At 43.9% G+C, this 20,787-nt stretch overlaps 1 protein-coding gene across 5 annotated transcripts in view; it reads left to right on the top strand.

The window, feature by feature from the left end:
- LHFPL2 (LHFPL tetraspan subfamily member 2) overlaps nt 1-18,796 on the top strand; it is a 145,627-nt gene extending 126,831 nt beyond the window's left edge. For all 5 annotated transcript variants that reach the window (XM_037032283.1, XM_037032280.1, XM_037032281.1 and 2 more), the window contains one exon: nt 14,686-18,796. In XM_037032283.1, coding sequence (XP_036888178.1) covers nt 14,686-14,942 — 257 coding nt within the window. In that variant the 3' untranslated portion in view covers nt 14,943-18,796. The remainder of the gene's footprint in view (nt 1-14,685) is intronic.
- The last annotated feature ends 1,991 nt before the right edge of the window (nt 18,797-20,787 follow it).

Genomic DNA, 20,787 nt, shown 5'->3' with positions numbered 1-20,787 from the left:
TGGTGTTCTAATTGCTGCTTTTCACAGGGTGCAAAATAACCTTAGCATCAAGAAGGTAACCACAAGTCAGCCTAGTCCCAACAACCGCTTGGACTTAGCCTGTGCCCTATTCATTCACTGCCAGGCCACAGAGACAGAGGCAGCACTGTGGAGGGGAGCGGACTCAGCAGAGGGGCTTGGAAAGCCTCATGAAAGAGGAAGAGATTTCTGGCTTTCTCTGAGGTCACCCAACTTTAAAATATCCTCAGAGAAAGAGCATGAGAAAAGTAAAGGGTGCATCCCCTGCTTTTCCTCCTCCTCAGGAGGAGGCGGCACTGGAAGCTTCTGATGGTCGATAGGAGGCTTTGAGCCGGTAACACCTCCACCGGAGTCAGTTCTAATAGTTCTGTGTGTGAATCGGTGTGAGAACACTACTGGTTATGATGCATTTATGAACTCATCAATCGTCGTTAGTAATCCTGTGGTAAAAAACAAAGAATGCAGAAATGTTATAAGGCAGCCAGAATTAAACTCCGGTGTGAGGAGTTTTTATTGAATGCCTACTAAGTGCAAAGATCTGTAGACTCAGGTCTACAATTTCTTGAGTTTCTACTCCCAAGTCTGTATTAGAGTAATTTTTCATTAACTCTACCCTACAGAAGTGAAAAAAACATGTGCATACAGATCATTATGCACATGTTGAGAACAAAGGACTCAACTGCATCATTAGACAAAAAACTACTGTCTAAAAGCAAGTGGATCAACAAGACACTAATTTAAGTAAATCTAGGGACTGGATCTATTTTTAAAGAATCAGTTGGAAAATCCAGAGAAAATGTTAACTCTCCTAAAATTCAGATATAGCCACTGGTGTGCAAATAAAATGTGAAAAGTGGCTTGCCATGAAAACCACTTAATTGTAGCCATAAATTATCACAGAGTCATGGATGATCTGTGTTCAGATCCCATTAACAAATAACCACTTACGTGTGGCTCTGCATACTTACACAGGAGTTCAGAGCTCGGTGCAATGATGGTATTCTAAGCTGTGATGCTACTTCAAAAGTAACCTGCATCTCCTACGAAGAACTGTGCTGTGGCACAGGCAGCCATCTTTGTGAGTTCAGTGACTGCCTGCAGTATTCTCAGTAGCTTTATTAAATGGCTGGCAATCTTTTTTTTTTTCCTTTTTAAAGATAGCCTCAGTACAGATGAAATCTAAAACACACATAGTGAGCAAATGAAGCCAATATTAAAAATTTCAGACCACAATGCAGTGGCTGTGTTCCACAGTTCAGGGCTAACCACCGGAACTTCCTGTTGAAAAGACGGCACCTGGGTCGTTGCAGGAATTAGCGTTATCGCGACCCCAAGACCTTAGCAGGAAGACATTTACATATTGTTCTGAGTATTTCATAACTCAGTAACTAAAATTGTTTGCGTCTTTTACTCTCCTATATACTGCATTTTATTTATTTTGGCAGCTTATTTTGATTTATCAATGTATTTTGGTTAAAGTGAAACAGGAGCACCATTTTTAACCCTACATGTCAGATGAATAATTTGTCAAGAAAATGTTTCATAAATTCCTCCAAGTTGCATATAAACAGTTCAGAAAACAGCTCGTCACCTGGAATGCTATCACTAACTCATGGGAAAGAATAATCTGGCTAAATCAGTTCCTTGGGATGCATTTTAACAGGAATTAAGGCTGTAGAAACTGCCAGGGAAGTAATTTGAATATAAACACGAGTCACTGCTGAGACAGCTTTAGGGAGGCCACAACAAGCCAGAAATGAGTACTTCTTGTAGGTTGTTTCTCCACACATTCTAAGGGCATCTGACAGTTCTTAGTTGACTGTCCCTAATTTTGAATAATTACAACCGAAACTTCCTCCCGGGGCTGTGGTTGTGAGGTCTTTTTGTGACAACTGTGCTCTGATTGTCTTCCAAGAACTCTTTCTGTTGCTCTGTCATCTGCTCTCCAGCCCCGACCCTGGAAGGGGAGTTTTTTTGCCAATTATAATTCCATGGGAGTAGAAAACAAATGCCCTACTAGACTCTTCCAGGAAGATGGTATGAGCATTAATACACGCATTTTTTAAAAAAATGACTCCTGATCCTACGCTTTTCCTCTCCTGCCCCTTAGAAAATCCTGCTGCTTCAAAACCTCCATCGTTATCCATCATGTACTAAGCTGACATGTAGCTATAATCTGCTCTACAAAGGCACTGGGGTCACCTGCCGAAAACCCCTTTCATTACCAGTGGACCCTCTGACCTCCAGTTCTTGACCTGGCTGTCAAAGCACAGTTACTAAATATCAAAGTGGGGCCCGGTCTAGCTTGTCCGTAAACTCGTGAAACTTTACATCAAGGTACAATAAAAACAAGTTTGGATTCTGGACTCCAAAGAAACAGAGAACCTCCTCATTCTGTACCTTGTCACTACTTACACAGTACACAAATTGGATTCTTAAAACAGGGCCCCCACCCTAACACAGGCACCCTCTGCAGCTCCCACCCCGAAGGGCTGCCCGTGCTCAGTAGTTACTCTCCCAGGAGTTACTGCCTTTGAACAGGCCCAGGTCCACTCTGTGCTGAGGTTTCCACCAGCCCACAGCAAACATGAGAGATAAGGACAATATAGTAAGATTTTGTAGAGCTCAATGTATTCAATGTAAAGCACTGTCCATTGTTCTCAGATTATATCCTTTAGCCTTCTGCTGTTGAAAACATATGATGAGAGGAGACACTGGTTAGTTTCAGTGTCCTTATGTTAACAAATTAAAATACCACCCAATTTTTCTGGCCGTTGCACTATTGGCTGGAATCCAGAAATGTGGAGAGACCACTGTTCTAGAATATAAGCAGGGGTACAGATTGTGCCTTTTTTCAAAGTGTTATCCAGAGTGTTCAGAATAGGGCCTGCTACGTACATAATAGGTGCTCAGTAAATCTACGTTCACTCTGCTGGCACAGCTGTAAGTTTCTGGGTGTTTGGAGAGTCAAGGATTTAGCAAATGCTGGCAAGTCTCAGTTCTGACATGGACTCTACTCACCCAGTTACAGCGTAAATAATTAATGGAGCCATCCCATGAAGAACCAATGAGAGTCATTTCAGAACTGGTAATCACTAAAACCAAAGTCTGTTTGGGCTGTACAGAATAAATTTGTGTTAAAAAATTGAAAAATTTTATTGGGCAAAGTGATTTCAAAGTTATAAAAACAGTGATTATTATTAACAGTGATTTCAAAGTTACCTTTTTTCAAAAAAAGGTAGCAATTCTTGGGCAGAAATCCTTGATTCATGTTATAATACACTGTATCACTCTTACTTATAAATTCCATTCAAAAACTCCTGACTCTGAATGGCTAACAGAAATTCTGGTACTGAGGCTGGTACCCTGCCCTGGCCTCTGGAGAAGTCAAGCAGGTTGGAATATCAATACCGATCAGCTTTGGGGCTTGGGACGCAGAAGACCAGAACTCTCCTTGGGTGGCAGAGGCCTGAGGGCCTCCATCCCAGTGTCTGCAGGACCAAGAGCAAGATTTCATGAGCACCAGATGCCGGAGATTGAGAGCAGCGTCCCCTGCACGTGGACAATGAAATGAGCAGATGTCTGTTAACACAGGATTAACTTAAGCTAACTGTGTACGAATAATGGCTCAAAGATTCAGGGCAGCTCTTTGAAGGAGGTGAGGTGTTGAGCAATGACAATGGCCGCAACCTGCTGGAGGAGGGATACAATTTGGGGGTGAGAATGCTCTCAGTGTTGGACTTTGTCTGATCGGCTGCATGTGTCTCCTGGAGAGGATATGGGGTATTTTGTCTGTGTGTGTGTCTGTCTGTCTGTCTGTGTGGATGGGTAGCATTCGTGTTGTAGGTAGATGTGCAATTTTAGAAGGTTCCCAAGCACACCAAATCTCAGAGCGGAGACTAAAACATAAGTGGGAATACTGCTTACATCTTTTCCCTCTGGTATCTGATGAGTTTTGTGCTTTTATTTGCAGTTTTTTGCTCATACAGGCATTCCACACCCTGCAGAAGAGGATGTGGCAAACCTTACGTTGTTCTGACTTAGTCACTAGGCTTTCTTTCTAGATGTTACTTTGGTCAAAGGCACCCATTCCAAAGTGGCATCTGGGTTGCAACAAGTAGGCTTTCGACCCTTACCTTGGAATGCAAGAGAAGGTGTGAATGGAACTTCCTTATCTTTTTGTTGTCTTGCTGTAGGGTCAACCTGCCTGACAACAGGTAACCCTCTCTTTTGGTGCAGCCTTCCCCTCCCCATCATCGTTTCACCATCCCTTTGCAGTCCTGTGGTTTTCTTTCTTTTTTAAAAAACTATTTTATTGTTGTTCAATTACAGTTGTCTGCATTTCCCCCAGCCCCTAGCCAAATCCACCTCCCTCCCTTACCTCCCCCCTCCCCCCTTGGTTTTGTCCATGTGTATAGTAGTTCCTGAAAACCCTTTCCCCCATTATCTCCCCATCCCTTCTAGTTACTCTCAAAATTGTTCTTAATTTCAGTGTCTCTGGTTGTATTTTGCTTGCTTTTTTTTGTTGTCGATTAGGTTCCAGTGAAAGGTGAGATCATATATGGTATTTGTCCCTCACCACCTGGTTTATTTCACTTAGCATGATGCTCTCCAGTTCCATGCTGTTGCAAAGGATAGGAGCTCCTTTTTATCTGCTGTGTAGTATTCCATTGTGTGAATATACCATAGTTTTTTGATCCACTCATTTACTGATGGGCACTTAGGTTGCTTCCATTTGAGCACTTGGTTATTGTAAATCATGCTGCTATGAACATTGGGGTGCATAGGTTCTTTTGGATTGGTGTTTCAGGGTTCTTAGGATATAATCTCAGCAATGGGATTGCCAGGTCAAAGGCAGTTCCATTTTTAGTTTTCTGAGGAAGTTCCACAGTGTTTTCCATCAGTCTGCATTCCCACCAATAGTATACTAGGGTTCCTTTTTTTCCCACAACCTCTCTAATACTTGTTTGTTAATTTGATTATTGTGACTGGTGTAAAGTGGTAATCTTGTGTTTTTTTAATTGCATCTCTCTGATGGCTAGTGATGCTGAGCATCTCTTCATGTCTCTGGGCCCTCTGTGTGTCCTCCTTGGAGAAATGTCTATTCAAGTCTTTTGCTCGTTTAATTGGGTTTTATGTCTTCTTGCAGTGGAGTCGTGTGAGTTCTTTATGGAGATCCCATCCTTGTCCGAGGTACCACGGGCAAATATGTTTTCCCATATAGTTGGTTTTCTCACTTGATAACTGTTCTTCATCATTTGCTCTCTGACCTCTCACAGGTATAAGTATGCCAGCATTTGAGTAGATATTAATTTTCCCTCTTCAGCTGGACAAATGCTTCTGTCCAAGAAACTAGTCTTTGGTTTGCAGTAAAGCCACCATCTAGTATGGTGGTGGGGGTGGGGGGACCCTGGAGCCATGTGGCCTGGATTTAAGTCCCAGCTCCCCCAGACTATCTGTGTAACCTTACTTAATGCCTCAGTTCCCTCATCTCTCTAATACTGATATTAATAGTACCAACCTCATAAGACTGTTACAAGGAACAAATGAGTTATAGTGTTTGGTCAGGCACATTGTAGTACTCACAGATGAGGTGCTATTTTTATGGTAATTACCAGTGTGAGCACTGAAAGGCTCTCATCACCTTACAGGCTTCCAGCTTCAGAGGATTAGTAGTGAGTGTGTAAACTTGGGGGAAGGTGTTCATAGCTAACTCCATGTCACCTTTACTTGGAATCGACCATTTTTACCACAGAAGACCTTTCCAAAAGGTTCTTCCAAGGGTGTGTAGAAAGGAAACAGGCATCAGAAACTGTGTGTGTAGAGAACTGTGTCACAGACACTGAGTGTGCACTGGGTGGAGACGCAAAGTCAAGGAGTAGGGGGCACACTGCTCACCTCTGTTGGTAAGTCTGCCACCAAATGGGAGTCCCTGTGAGCCTGAAAAACATTCTCTGAGGCATCTAGGCAACCTTGGAACCAATGCCATTTTATTGTGAGACAAATGCATGTGATGTCATAGTAAGACTTCTGTTTACTATCATTGTTCTGGTTTTCCAGGTAGCTGGAAAGTGAGTGATGAAACATTTACTTGTTTTTATTTAAATTTTTACCCACAAGATTCTTTGAGTTGCACCTTTTCTTTCTTAAAAAAAAAAAAAAAGAGTGTACTTTAGCCCTATCTCGGAGATGGAGAATGACCATGACAGTGTGCCTCCAAAATCCCTGCACAGGAGAACTACACAGGTTCACACCCTCATCTCTGGGAAGAAAACAGCTTGACAGCAAATGCACTGGGCAGGGAACTGGACGTGGTCCGACCCGGTGTGCCTTCCTTGGGGCACTGATGATTTCCCTGGGGTAATGTGAAAGAGAAACTGCCCACCTAACAACAGCTGCCGACCTACACAGAGCTATTTCGGGACTGACAATGTGACTTCCAACTGACAATGTGACTTTCAACTGTCAGCACAGAAAATGATTTGGGGAAAAATTAAAATTTAGATGGAAAAGAGAGGTAACTATACATATGAATGTTAACTGGCTTGCATAAGGTCGCTGTATAATACTTTGTTCATCACTTCTACCAATTGATGGTCACAGAGTGAGAGTGAAGTCTGCCTCCTTACCCTAAGCCTGCCCCCTCCTCCCATGCAGATGGAGACATTGTTCGCTGGGCTGCTGACCAGAGTAGGTGATTTCCTGGGCTGTAGGGAAATTCTCCGTTCTCTGCCTTCTGGGCTAACTCCTTCTACATACCACCCTTACTTCTTCTGCAAATTGCCATGGTGCATCTCCTTCATTTCCCCTCGCCTAACCCTCTGCCCTCTGTCATTTTCTCGAACTTCTCCAGGTTTGCCCCTCGCTGCTACTCCCGTCCCAGCTGGTGCCCTGGGCAGTTCCCATGGGCCAGCCACAGCCCAGCTCTCAGCTGTCCTCACCCCAGCCAGGCTGGAAACCATCTCACAGTTTTGAGGCTAAGCTGAAGCTGATATCTAGATAACTGAACATTTATTATATTTAATTGACTCACTACTTCTATGTGAGCTCCCAGCAAATAGCTATTTTCTATAGTCAGAAAGTTTTCGGTGCTTATAGTGAAGTATAAGGCTGGGCCCGTGGTTTGGAGCCTGTGTGTGTTTCCTCGGTAAGCAGGGCTGGCGTTGCGTAAACCAGAATTGTCAGCCCCAGGGACTCATGGTAGCTTGTCCTCCAACACTTACAGTGTTTGGCAAGAACTTTCCACATTGGCTTCAATATTGATATCACAGCACCCTATCTTTTCATTCACCCAACATCTATTTGCTTGGAACCTTATTATACGTCAGATATTGTTCTAGACAGTTGGGATACATAAAGTATAAACCATAAAGTTCTCTCTTCTCATGGACTTACAGTCAGGCTGGAGACAGACAATAAACCAAAAAAGTAAATTATCTGGTATGTTAAATGGTGATAGGTGCTATGGAAGGAAAAGGGAAAAAAAGGTAGCCAGGGTTAAGAGGGGTTGGGTGTGCTGGGATGAGGAGGAGCAAGTGCAATATTAAATAGGAAGTCGGGGTAGGTAGGATTTAGTGAGAAGAGATTTAACCAAAGACTTGAAGGAGTTGGCCATGTGGGTAATCAGAAGAAAGAGCTTTCCAGGCAAAGGGACAGCTAGAATGAAGGCCAACAGGCTTTGCTGACAGAGTAATAATGTTAACCCGGGGGTGGGCGGGTGGAGAGTAGTCAAAGTGATTTTAAGGTTTTTGACCACACTGGGTATGGCTGAACTCCTGTTTGCTGAGATGAGGTCCATAGGGTAAGGGGCAGGTTTTCTTTTCTTTCTTTTTTTTTATAATTTTTATTTAATTCTTGTTCAAGTACAGGTTTCTGTCTTATATTCCCAACCCTGCCCACCCCCCGCCCCATGCTCCCCACCTCCCTCCCATTTCCACCCCCATCCTTAGTTATTGTCCATGTGTCCTTTATACTTGTTCATGTGAGTCCATCCTAAGGGGCAGGTTTTCAAGTTAGAGGTGGAAATCAGGAGTTAGGTTTGGACACAGTTTTCAAGTACCTTGTTAGATATCCAAGTGGAGGTTGGAGGTCAAGAGTAAAGCAGTTGGATATGCAAATCTAGAGTTCAAAGTTGGAAATCAAAATTCAGGAGACCTCAGCCTAGAGACAGTATTAAAAAAACCGTGGATCTAAGTGTTTGGGATAAGGAGAATGTAGAGAAAAGGGCAAAGGACTGACTGAGCCTGGGCTCCCGGTGCCCAGAAGATGGGGAGGTAGGAAACAAACAGCAAAGGGCACTGAGATGGAGAAGTCACCGGGCTGCCTTCCCACCTGGGTCTAGAACACTTGGCAGGTGGTCTGAAATTCACGCAGGGACTATCCTGTCTTAGTTTTCCATGAACCCAGTACTATCAGTACTTTTTGAACCTTGCTGATTGAAGCTATCACCCGCAGTAAGCCTCTCAAGCTGTGTCCTGGAATGGGGATGTCATGTGGGAAGCTGTCACTCTTGCTTTGTTTGCCTTTGCTTCCTGTTGGAGAGCTGCCTGCCAGGCTCTAGGCGGGGAGGGGCGGGGCAGGGGCTGCACCCCAGGCATTGTGCTGGAGGGGACTGAGCTGAGTCAACAGAACTGGAGCTCCGGCTCTACGAGGCCCAATTCCAGACCTCTGAGTCACAGGGTAGACCTCACAGAGGTAAACGACACTGGGTGACTTTTCATCTTCTCCAGAGATGTGTTGAAAGGAGAATGGAGTCTCCTGCTATGAGTCAATGTCTGTTTCAAAGCCAGAAATGAGTGGAACTCAGTAGCCTTTTTAACCTGTGACACACCCATGAGGTTTACTGTGGTAAATGCTAAGACAAAACTGACATAGCAAGGGAATAAAACTTTTTTTTTTGCCCTCAAGGGACTCGGAGTCCTGTTGGGGTACTGTTTGTTATATCCTCAGGGCTAAGAGTAATAATGCCTGGCGCTTAGTAGGTAACTCAGAGAGTAGTTTGTTATTTTTACATATTTATCCAGCAATGTGACAGAGAGCTGAAGGGGGATGTGCACAGGGCAGTGGGAGCGCACAGAGGTTGACATTCTGGCAGGAAGTGACAGGTGTTTCACAGGTGACATTCGAACTAAGATGAAGAGGGATATTTCCGGGTAGATGAGTACCCCTCCGAGTTGGCATGAGTAAGAGCCGTTCGGGGAAGGTAATGTGTATTGTGTGGGCAGAATACCTGGGTATCGCAGGCCTGAAAGTGTTTAAAGCCTGTGGAACCCCACACCACCCCACGCCTCTGCCCCTCGTGGCCACTTCCTGCTGTGCCTGGCATCAGGACTGGCACCTAGAGTGAGTGCACTTGGGGGACACGCCTCAGGAATTACCTAGTTAGAGCCCGAATTTATCAAAAAGATACCAAGTTTGCTGTCAGCCGCTGTGAATGCACTCTCTGGAGACGGTATTTCACAGCGTTAGAACGCACTCCCTGATCACCGCCCTGGGGAAGCCGAGTGTGGCACCCTCACTGGGGGCTTCTCCACCCACTGCCAGAGCAGTGACAGATGTTCTTCCTGTCTTTAGTAAATTTCCTTTGCAAACCAAGGTCTAGTCTGTCTTTACTATTTAGTCTAGAAGTCTGTCTGAAGAGGAAGAAGTGTGATTTCGAAAGTCTTGCTTGTTATTCTGTAGAAAGGAGCCAGCCTTTAGTTCTTATACTTTTCAGGCCAGGAACAATGGCTTTCTTCTGTACCCGTAAAAAAACAAACAAACCTTGAGTCCATTCCCTCAAGGTTGGGCCGGCAGGTTGGGAAAGTGTGGAGATCGTGTGACTGATCTGGAGGGAAGACAGCACTGAAACAGCCACCTTTGCCGATTCCTCCAGGGCACCGAAGGGCTGCGGTTCAGACTTGGCCCCCATTCCTGGCATCCCGTATTCTTAAAGCTTGAGGTAGGCATCTTCAGACCAGTAAATGTTATTTAATATATTTAGCAATGCTTCATCATCCCAAAACTGGGGGCTTAGGTGATCATGGAGATGTTTTTCTTCCCACCTAAGGGGAGAAGACTGGTCAGAACTTATACTTAATACCACACTGTTTGACTCCAGGGCAGCAGCAAGAAAGTTACTAAGCCCTATAGTTTTGTGACTGGGTTATAGTTGATGCACACCCCGCCTTCTGTTTGGCCTTTGGACATAACCAACAACCCAGTGGATAATCCCTGGCCGCACTCCAAATTGAGGGCCAGAAACACCATAGCCAGTTTGCAGCAGACTTGGTACGTCTTTCTGTATTCTCTTGCCTGCCATTTAAGAAGTCAGGGACTTTAATTCGGTCTCATTAGCTGGTGTCATCAAGCCTGGTTATAATTCGGGGCACAGATTTGCTTTCCCAGGCCTAGAACAGGACAATGTGGCAAAACAAGCCAGCCAACCAGGAGTCTCTGCTTTCTCTCCTGCTGGCACATTACATTCTCATTGACTGGTACCAAAGTTATTTTACTGTTTTCCCAGGGGCACAGAGGTTTAGAAATATTTTATAACAAAACAAATTGCACTGACATTAGTAAAGTTTTATTAAGGGCCTACTGTGTGTCAGGTGCCATTCTGAACACTAGCTTTATAGTAAACCACATAAACAAAAATCCCTGCCCTCGTGGAGCTTAGTAAAGTCTGGGACAGAAATGGGTAACAGTCCAAGTAGCAAAGTAAAATGATATGTTGAGCCATATGAAATGACATTTTTGTATATTAAAAAAATATGACTCAAAGTAGTAACGTATTCTATGTCTATAGTAAGTGCCAAGAAGAAATACCAAAGCAACAAAAGAGGAAAGCAAGTCGGGGAGGGGTAGGTGGTTGAAATTTTAAATAAAGGGGAACAGAAGACCACACCGAGCAGCTGGCAGTTAAAGATGACCTGAAAGCCAACCGGCAGGGAAGACGGGCAAGTGCAAAACTCTGAGCATGCCTGATGTGTCCGAGGAAGAGCCAGGGGGCCGTGTGGCTGGAGCAAGGGTGTGAAAGGCAGAGGCGAGTTCATATAGGGAATGAGGAGCTGGGTCACATGGGGCCTGAAGGCCAGGGAGAGGAAACTGGGTTTTACTCAGAAATGGGAAGCTTTGATGAGCTTTTTCTCAATAATTTTACTAGGAAGCAAAAGAATGTGTTCAGATGGTGATTGTACTTCAGTAAGGGATGCTTATTATAAGGCCAGAGCCGCTGCTCAGGACCTAGTGAGGTGAGGCCTAAGGGTGGCAGTCATCTGAGACGGCCACCTGAATCACTGTCTAGATTCCTTTGATGAAAGAGCCGTTTTCTAAATACCCATACTGCTGACAAGTGTGGCTTTCATTTTTGGCTTACCCGAAGGCCCACTCTCTTCTTTCCCTAACCAGACTAAAGACAACTCCAATGCGTGATCAGAGGTGCAGCAGCCAGGGCACAGTGGCAACCCCACCGAGAGTTTGAATGAAAAACTGTGTGTCTAGGCTGGCGCCCAGGTTGAGAGCCTGTGGTTTCCCTTCCCTTCATATCCACTGGGATTTGTAGAGGTACCACAGTCTACTTTTTATTACCACTCCCCCCTAGGGAGTGCCCTCTGGGCTTATAAACACTGAGCTGTTTTTTAACAAACGCACAAGCATGGCACCTTTTGATAAGAAAGTCTACTGTCATTCACAAATTGGCCAGTAACAGCCAGGAGATGTTAATATGGCCTAAAGCACTTTGGGAACTTCTGCTGAGCTCTCTCAGAAAAGGGGGCACTGAAGAAAGCGAGGGAGCAGTACTGGAGTGATATTCCTGGCTGTACTGTGAAAAGGATCTCATAGGAAAACAAGGATTATATTATTTTACAACTGCCAACTTCCCAGAAGAATCTGAGAGAGCCAGATGAAGGTATTCTGTGGCCCAGCACAGGGTAGCAAAGCTGCTACATGACAACAAACTCCATGCTGTCTTCTGTCTCTATCATATTGAAATGCATTAACTTTGCTTACAGGGCTTAAGCCATGTAATACACACAACATGGACCATTAATATTTAATTGGAGCCACAATTCAAATACAATACGGACACTCTGGGCTTTAGAGCGAAGAGCAGCTCATGCTCCGTTGCCTGGGCCTGCACTAGAGCTCGGCAGCAAGCTGCATGCCACCGAGCACCCCTGAACCCTGGAGTCCCAGTGGCAGTGCCTTTGGCTCCCAGGGCAGTGACTTAGGGCTGGAGGGAGAAACAAGACTCCACGTTCCTGGGGTGAAGCTCCCGGGGGAACAAGGTGGAGTTAATCAGGATTTATCAAGGGCCTTGGAAATGAAAGAATTAGGTCAATTTTTAGATCTCCCCAGCTGAGGAAGATGTGTTCAGATGGGGGTGGCTTATTCTTTCAAGGTACAAAATTGTAGCCTGGGTTCTCCCCTCTCCAAATTATTACACCTTTTAAAACACACCCTCAACACTAAGCTGACCTGCTTTGCTCATAACTGGTATGGGAAGGGTCTGGGAAGGGCTTTAACGTATCGTCAGATGCTGGTCCCCATTCCTGTTTTGTTATTGTTATAAATGTAGAAAGTATTCTTTACGTTCTGAAGTGCTCCCAACACCTTATCAGCTGAAATTAGCCCATTTTACAGGTTAGGAATCTTAGGTTATAAGAGACTTTTCTAAGTCTCTTAGATTTCAGAGCTTGGAGTCAAAGCTCTATCTTACTCGAAATTCTGAGCTCTTAACTACTGACTGACCCATCTCTTAATTTAGTGAGTCCTTGCTGGGGTCCATTATCTTGACGGTTTCTGTTCGAGCTCACACTAGGCCATAGGGGCTTTTCTGGTGTGTGATTTCTAGCCTTAAATTGACCCTGGATGCCCAAACCAAGGTTGCTGGTTCAGTACCTTGTGTGTTCCAGAGGACCACCACACTCTCCACTGGCGGCCTTATCCTTGGGGGAATTCTCTCTGTGCCGTCACTTCCAACATCTCTCCGAGACGCCTCAGTCTGCTGCACCTTTCCTCTACACTTCCCAGCCCTGGATCGCAGTTCCCTAACTGCACATCGCTGCCTCCCTGCTCCTAGCACTTGGACCTATGGAGAAATAGAGGGTTGCATGGTTACAAAGCTGCTTTTGCAAAGCACCGTTTTTCTGGGGAAATGGGCATATGAGCAGACTCTCTGAATTGCCCCCCTGCTGGAAAGCTCCTGCACGCCTTCAGACTAGAACAGTGAGGTCAATTTGGGAAGTATGAACAGTCAGACCCACTCTAGTCGCGGACTGCCGTGCTTGGAGCGCAGACCCCATCACAGGATGAAGACGGCTCTAAGAACAAGGTGGTCTGTGGTTTCAAACACTCCCTGATCTTCAAACCTCCTCTTACCACAAATTCACGTTCTTTCTGCGGGGAAGCTGCATTAAATGACTTGGAAGCTTTGGTGTGGTAAGCCCAGGGAACTAGGCCAAGATTATTAGTTTATGAGGATAGAATTGCTATTCCATGGTATCTAAAGAACAGGTATTCTGGGTTATAAATTAGCAATCTTGATATGTAGGTGTCATGTTTAAGGAAAAATGTTTTCACCCCTGCCACAAAGAAGAAAGCCACGCTCTTGCAGCATCCCCTCTACAAAGAAAGTTTCACTGGGTAAGATTTGGGGGCCCTCAGTCGCCTCTGTTATTTCAGGTTCCGGACTCCCTTACCAGCAGCTTTGCTGTGGGACTGACTGGTAGCTGGAGCCAGGGCCAAGGCGAAGCAGGCAACGTACTTATTCTCAGATTCCCACAAGGACAAGGCAAACACCTAAAAGTAGCTGTCCCTTTACATTTGTGCCTCACCTTAGTTCTGGCCCTGGTGTAGCTCTTAAGCCCGCTGATGGGGAAAAAACTCTCAATTACACAGTGTACAGCAAAGCTGTAAAGAACAAAAAGATGGATGTTTATATGACAAGGTGGTGGGGCTCAGCAAAATGGAAATAGAGCTGCTTAGTGTCTACACAAAGCTGAGTTCACTTAATAGCATTCAGACCAAAAAAGAAATTACTGGTAAGTTTGCGTTTTTTTCTAAATGTACATGTAAATATAAAATCTCTGTCCAAAGCATGCAGTTGTTTGCTGGTAGATGCCATCAAACAGACTCCTGTGGACTTGTTTAAAGCACGGACATCGAATTAGATCTGGCTGCTTGCATTTAAAATGGTTCTGTGTGAGCTGCCTTAGACCAGGTATTGTCAAACATTTTCTGCAAGTGGCCAGACAGTAAATATTTTAGGCCATAGGGTCTGGAACAACTACTCACTCCGCTGTTCCAGCATAAAAACAGTCACAGGCAATCCATAAATGAGTGGGCATGGTTGTGTTCCAACAAAACTTTATTGACGTAAACAAGGCCACACTTACTTGGCCTTAGACCAGAAGGGAAATGCTCACCTCAGTAAGAGCCCTGTGAGAAGAAACAGTATAACAAGTTCATCTGCTTTTCTAGAAGAGAAATTATTAGTGGGTACACATTCCAACGTGTACAAAAGAGGCTTAAGATATTTCTAATAATGTGATGATGGTTATTGACCAGGTCAGATTAATTGCATAAAACAGTCCCTAATACTTCCTATTGCACAAAGGATGCCATTGCCCAGAGCTGGCAAATCAAGTAACAATCACAACCAATCTGTCCTCTTCTGCCCTGCAGGTCTGTTCCTTATCCTCGGTTTGATACTCTACCCTGCTGGCTGGGGCTGCCCGAAGGCCGTTGCCTACTGCGGACACTATGCGTCGGCCTACAAACCTGGAGACTGCTCCCTGGGATGGGCCTTTTATACTGCCATCGGTGGGACAGTCCTCACCTTCATCTGTGCCATCTTTTCTGCACAAGCAGAAATTGCCACCTCCAGTGACAAAGTGCAGGAAGAAATTGAAGAGGGGAAAAACCTTATCTGCCTCCTTTAATTTGAAAGAGACATTAATGCCATTTTCCTCCTCGTGTAACCTTGTGAAACAGTCCACCTCTGGTGTCATCGTTTGAGTCAAGTGAAGAACTAGCCTTTACCCACCAAAGCCACATTCCACAGCCCCGAGCCTTAAATGGACAAATGGGCAACATCATCTAGCTAAGCAGAGTGACTGCCCATGGGGGCCTGCATGCAAATTACAAAATGGAACATGAAAACAGTACATAAACCCTGACATGCAGTTGACAAATTCTGTCACACTGCATCTCCCCCGAGGCTCAATGAAGGATAATGATTGAAACCCATACCCATGCGGCACTTGTCTAGTACCAGAAAAGACTGTAAGCCAGATCTACTGGCTGTTCTGAGATGTGCACCTGCCACAGGCCTGTGAGCAGCTCCACCTCAGAACAAGGTTTAGTGTCTGTTTCCTCCCGGTTCTTTCAAGCTGTCTCAGTTGGAGACAACACACTTACTGGGGATGGGGTGTGGGCTCCATGGCACAGCACGGCAGGATCTCTTGCTTAGCTCATGGAAGGGGTCCAGCAGCGACAGAAGGAAATCCTGTGGTGGAATTTATGTGAGGCTGAATTCCAGGGTCAGGTGAATCAACTGAACTGTCACTCCAAGATTAAAGAATAAGGACCTACAAGATCATAAGAATAAAAGTACAAAATCTTCTAGTGGAGACAACTTCATTCCGCTTTCCAGCAGCCAAGCGTGCAACAGTACTGACCCAGGCTCCTCTCCCACCAGAGGTCACATGTTTCTCTCCCAAGGTTGGGGCTGTGCTGACTGCCAAAGGAAACCTCGGTCTGCTTCCTCATTACAGGGACAGATGTCTCCTCCAAGCCGGCTGTGGCTCATTCAGATGTTCACTGGGAGACCTTGCCAGAACCTCAGCACTTGTGGGGAGACCTTTTCCACTGTTTGGTAACCATACTGTAGTCAGCTATATTTCCAACTCTGACAGCAGCAAAATGTCCCTCTGTGCATAAAAAAAGGAGCTAATCATGGGACTTAAGTTTTTCTAAGTTACTGGTGTTGATCCTGAGAGCAGACTGAAATAACGTTAAGTTGCTGCAAATGGTGAGCTGCATCAAAGGCTTCATTCCCAGGTAAACAGAGTAGGAAGTTAATGCAAAAGAAAAAAGAGAGAGCGCTAGGTCAAGCTCGTAATACCTGCCTATACCTGTTTACAAGAAGAATCAACTACCACTGTTTAAAAGGGTTCAGGCACTTTTAATCTGGTTTCTGTAAATTACCAATATCATTGATTCAGGAAGATGGTCTTACCCATCACCTCAGATTTACTTTGGAACAACCTAAGTGGCCAGAAAAAACCTAGTCTGTTATTACGCTGAGGTCAGAAACTGCAGAACGAATGGTGCGGACATACTCCACAGCAACCTAAGCAAGTAGAATGGACCTGACAGATTTCTGGATGGATTAGATCTTGTTGGTTTTATGAATCTGCTCACTGGAGAGCTTGCTTCATTTGGAAAATTTAACTAATAATTACACACCTTGTTTGGGCAAGGTACTGTGTGCTAAGTGCCACCAAGTAATAGAACCTGATTCAGATTTTATAGCCTTGCCCAAAGTGAATCTCTGAGAGCTGCATGAGTCTAAAACCATGCTTGGCTGCAGAAAAACTGACTGCTTTATGTATTGATGGACTGGAACTAAAGTTCTACTCCATTCTGGCTTTTGGCCTATTACTAGAAACTGCCTTTTCTTACAGATTAAGAGCTAAAGGCAGGAAGGGTAGGGGCGTAGAACCAGGCTTTAATGAGTTCACCATTCTTAGTCCAAAATTCAGAATTAGAAAAATGTAAATCCAATGACTTCCTCTGAAAAGAGGAGGAGTAAATGCACAGCAGCCTAGGGCAAGGGCTCGGGAAGCATTAACCGCATCTCTGACTCTGAAGCAGGTTACCTACGGTGGCCACTGGGCCAGGCTCCTCTACCTGACGGAACGTTCATGTGCTTTAACTAAGTCCCGATGCGACCACAAGAACTACTTTTCAAATCCTGGGGATAATTTTCATTAAAAATTTTTTTCATCATCATAAAAACAATTGATAAAAACTGTTCTCCTCCCCATCATGATAAAAACAATTTTTTTCGTCTGGACAAGACAGAAAACCCATTTTTCTAACACGAATTTTACACTCTCCTTACAGACAAGCCGCCAATAAGCCCAGAGGACCCTCTCAGCAAGTCCCTCATCTCTGTGCCCGACTGCTCTTTGGCTAAGGTGATGGTGTAACCCTACACCACCTGGTAACAAAAGGCAGAAGTGAAAGTGTGGGCTCTCCCGGTCAGAAGAAAGTCACTTGACAGTGTTTACTTCATTAGTCTGAGTGCTGCAGAACACAGAAAAGCACATGCACGCACGACCCCAAACCACTAAAGTACTTAAACACTGACTCAGTGAGTAGAGCAGAGATGGACTTCATCAGAGAGAGAGCAAGAGGTAATGTTGGGCCTTTTAAACCTTCAGTCCGACAGATGGGCTTTCGACGGGATGAATGCAGCATTGGAAACCATGCTGGTCTAGACCAAAACTGCAGAGCTGATTAAAAACCACTGAGTATGAGGAATATGTTAGAAAGAAATGTATTAAAAGTAATTAGACTGATTGTTGACCCACACCTATTTTTCTAATAAATTTCTATTAATCACCTAATCACCTCAGTCTAAAAATCTAATATACCTGGACCATTACAACTACCAGAAAAGTCTTATTTATTTTTGCCTGCATTTGTGCTTATTAAAGTTTTGTGATGAGCTGGGCTTCTCAATGAACTCAAGAAGGCAGAAATGTTTGCCTTGGATTCTGTGGATTCTTTAAACCTGTGTGCTAATTCAACAATGTTACATTAATTGTGTGAGGGTTTTTGTATAATTTTCAAACATCTGTGGTGTAATGATCTTTGTTAAAACATGTAAAGTGCCATAGTCTTTTTTATGTGTAGCATATTTAAAGTATATATGTGTATTATACATACACAAGTCTGTGTGAAAGATGTGCAATAACAAAGGTGTATGTATGTTTTGTTTTTTGGAAACTGGACAGGCGTCAAAACAGGGATTGTTTCTGTTTTGGCAAAGGAGAGTTAAACATTTTTGCCTTTAGGGCCTAGTATTTAAACCATAACAATTTTAATGCTACACAACCTATGTGAAGAAAAGGCTGGTATGAAATCATTTTTTCCTGGGTCTAAATTAATCACTCAGTTTCTGTGAAGGTTAAGCTGGCAAGCCAGGCCCAGTTAATGCTAGTCTTTCATGTGAAATGTGAAGCTGCCCTTACTGCCCTTTCTGTTCGTGTGATCACTAGTAGCTGGTGCATAATCACTAAGGAGCTGTTTCTTAGCATGCTTTCATAGACCATGTTAATGCTAGACCACTGTGTAAGGGCTGACCCACAACTTCTTAGCCATAAGAGTCTGGCTTAGAACAGACCTCTCTGTGCAATAACACGTGGCCACTGGAAATCCCCGGCCTGCATTTGATTTGGGCAGCAATGACTCCCAAGAGTTAAAGGCATGACTGGGATTTCTTCTGAGACTGTGGTGAAACTCCTTCCAAGGCTAGGGAGGTCACTGGGAGCTCTGGAGGAAAACTCAGCACCACTTGGTATTCAACAGCCACTTGAGCCAAATATAAAATTGTATCTACCGCTGATGGACTCAATTTGAGCCTTCTAATTTGTGGTTATCCTATTACATTGTAAACTAATTAATACATTGTTTGTCTAGCATTGATTAGGTTCCTGTGCATATGTATTTTCACAGCGTGCTCCCCCCTCTCCCCAGATCTGAATTAAACCAGATTTTGCAAACTCATCCTGATTCTTTCAAGTCTATTTATTTCAATATGATGTGTATAATTTGATCAGGTAAACAGCTATCAGTCAAATTTTATTTTAAACATCAACTTATGTAATATTGATGATAGGAAAAAAGATACTCAGGTATTTTAACTATCCCATTCATTAGTAACATGTATATCCATACCCTAAGTTAGCTTTAATTTCAAAGTAGCTCATGCAATTTCTTCCTTGGAGGAGTACCAGTGTAATTAAATATAAAAAGAAAAACCCTGTCAATACAAGTACCTAATTTTAAAGTAAAATCAAGTCATGAAAACAGATAGCACTGGTGATTTCAGGGTTGGGGGATGAAGGTAGAAGAGGGTATAGGGTGACAAATGGCCATGCAAAAAAATGAATTTAAAAAATAAAGAATTATGAAAATGCTTCGATGTATTAAAAAGGCTTTTAAAAAAGAAATGATGTATAAAAATAAAGAAAAAAGTCTACTGAAGGCCACAGTCTCCCATCCCAAACAAAAACACCAAAATTAAAAGCCCAGCGTGGAGCAGTTCTCCATCCACATTTCCTAAAGGTAATCTGACAGAAAAATCCCCACCCAGACACAGAATTCTCACCGACGACACTGAAGGCCTTCTCATAAACTCTGACCCAGTTCTCCACAATATCTCACGAAGCACCTGTCTGACAGAGTGAAAACAATGCTTCTTTCTTTTCCTGATCTTAGGGCCTCTGACAGCTGAAAGTACATTTACCCTTTGGTTTCTACACATGCCTGACAACTTCCAGGTTTCTAAAAGAAATCAAAATTAAACGCTGACAAAGTTATCCAAATCACTCAAGAAAAACATTTTCCACGCAAATTATTTACATAGTCCGAGCAAAACTGGAAATTTTCCGTTGCTTTTTCATCTCTTATTACATCTTCCCAAAGAGCTGATCCACAAGACAAAGGGCCCTGGCTGCAGATTTCGGCAGAGCTGGGGAAGCACTTTGTCCTCAGTTTCACTGGATGAAGTTTCTATGAGGATCTTCCTGAACACACTGCATTCCGCTTCCTCCTTAGCCCTCCTCAAAATCCTTGCTGAACATAAAACTACTTAAGAACAGTCCTGACTATGCTTGACATTTCTTTTAAGTGGGTTATTTCACTAGTTTCCAACAATTCAAGTACCTTTTTCAACTCAAACAGTAAGTAAATACGGGCATCAAAGAAAACTTTTAGCCTACTCTTCAAAGCAGCAAGAACCAGCAATTGTCTGTCTTCCATAACCCGTGTCAGCTGCCTAGTCATGCGGCTGGGGCCACCCGACTGTTCTCCTCCCCACTATCTTCTTCCTGGCAGCTTCCTCCTCACCCTGAGAGTTCTGCAAGTCTTTAAGATGAGAACTGCTCTCCCTTTGCTTAGGTACACAGGATGCAGATAAAAGCATAAATAAAAGGAAGTAACAAAACCACATGGGAAAAGAAAAGTCAATGAAAACTGTAAGTATTAGCAGCTCTGTAGCTTTTTATAGTCAAACAGCCTCAAAAATATAACACCTAGAGGCAAGCAGTCCACCAAAAGCATATGTTTGGGGAAACCACTATAATCTATTCTCAAGAAAGCCTGAGTTAAGGCAGTTGATAGCAAAGACTGTGAGATCAATTAGACAAATGTTAGGGAGAAAGAATGGACAGTTTGAGAACTGATTAGAAGGGGCAAGAGGAGAAAAAGAAAGAGTCCAGGATGTCTCCCAGGTATTTCGTTTGGGCACAGATCAGGAATCCAAGAGGAGACAGTGAAGGTGGGACGGTTCAGCTTGGGCTGACAATGGAGAAGTCCTGTGCGCAGCTAGAAATATACGGTGGAGAGAAGACCAGGCTGGAGAAAGAGATCTGGGAGTCATCAATACGCATGGACAATGAGAGGTGTTGATTATTGTGCACATTCTATGTGCCAGTACCATGCCAAGCACTTCATATAATTCATTTTTCCATCAAAACCCTGTCAGTAGAGACA

Source organism: Sturnira hondurensis, unplaced genomic scaffold (genome assembly GCF_014824575.4).
Source record: "Sturnira hondurensis isolate 20B ecotype Veracruz unplaced genomic scaffold, ASM1482457v3 Scaffold0021354, whole genome shotgun sequence".
NCBI classification, from domain to species: Eukaryota; Metazoa; Chordata; class Mammalia; order Chiroptera; family Phyllostomidae; genus Sturnira; species Sturnira hondurensis.
This window is presented reverse-complemented; position numbering and strand designations above follow the sequence as displayed.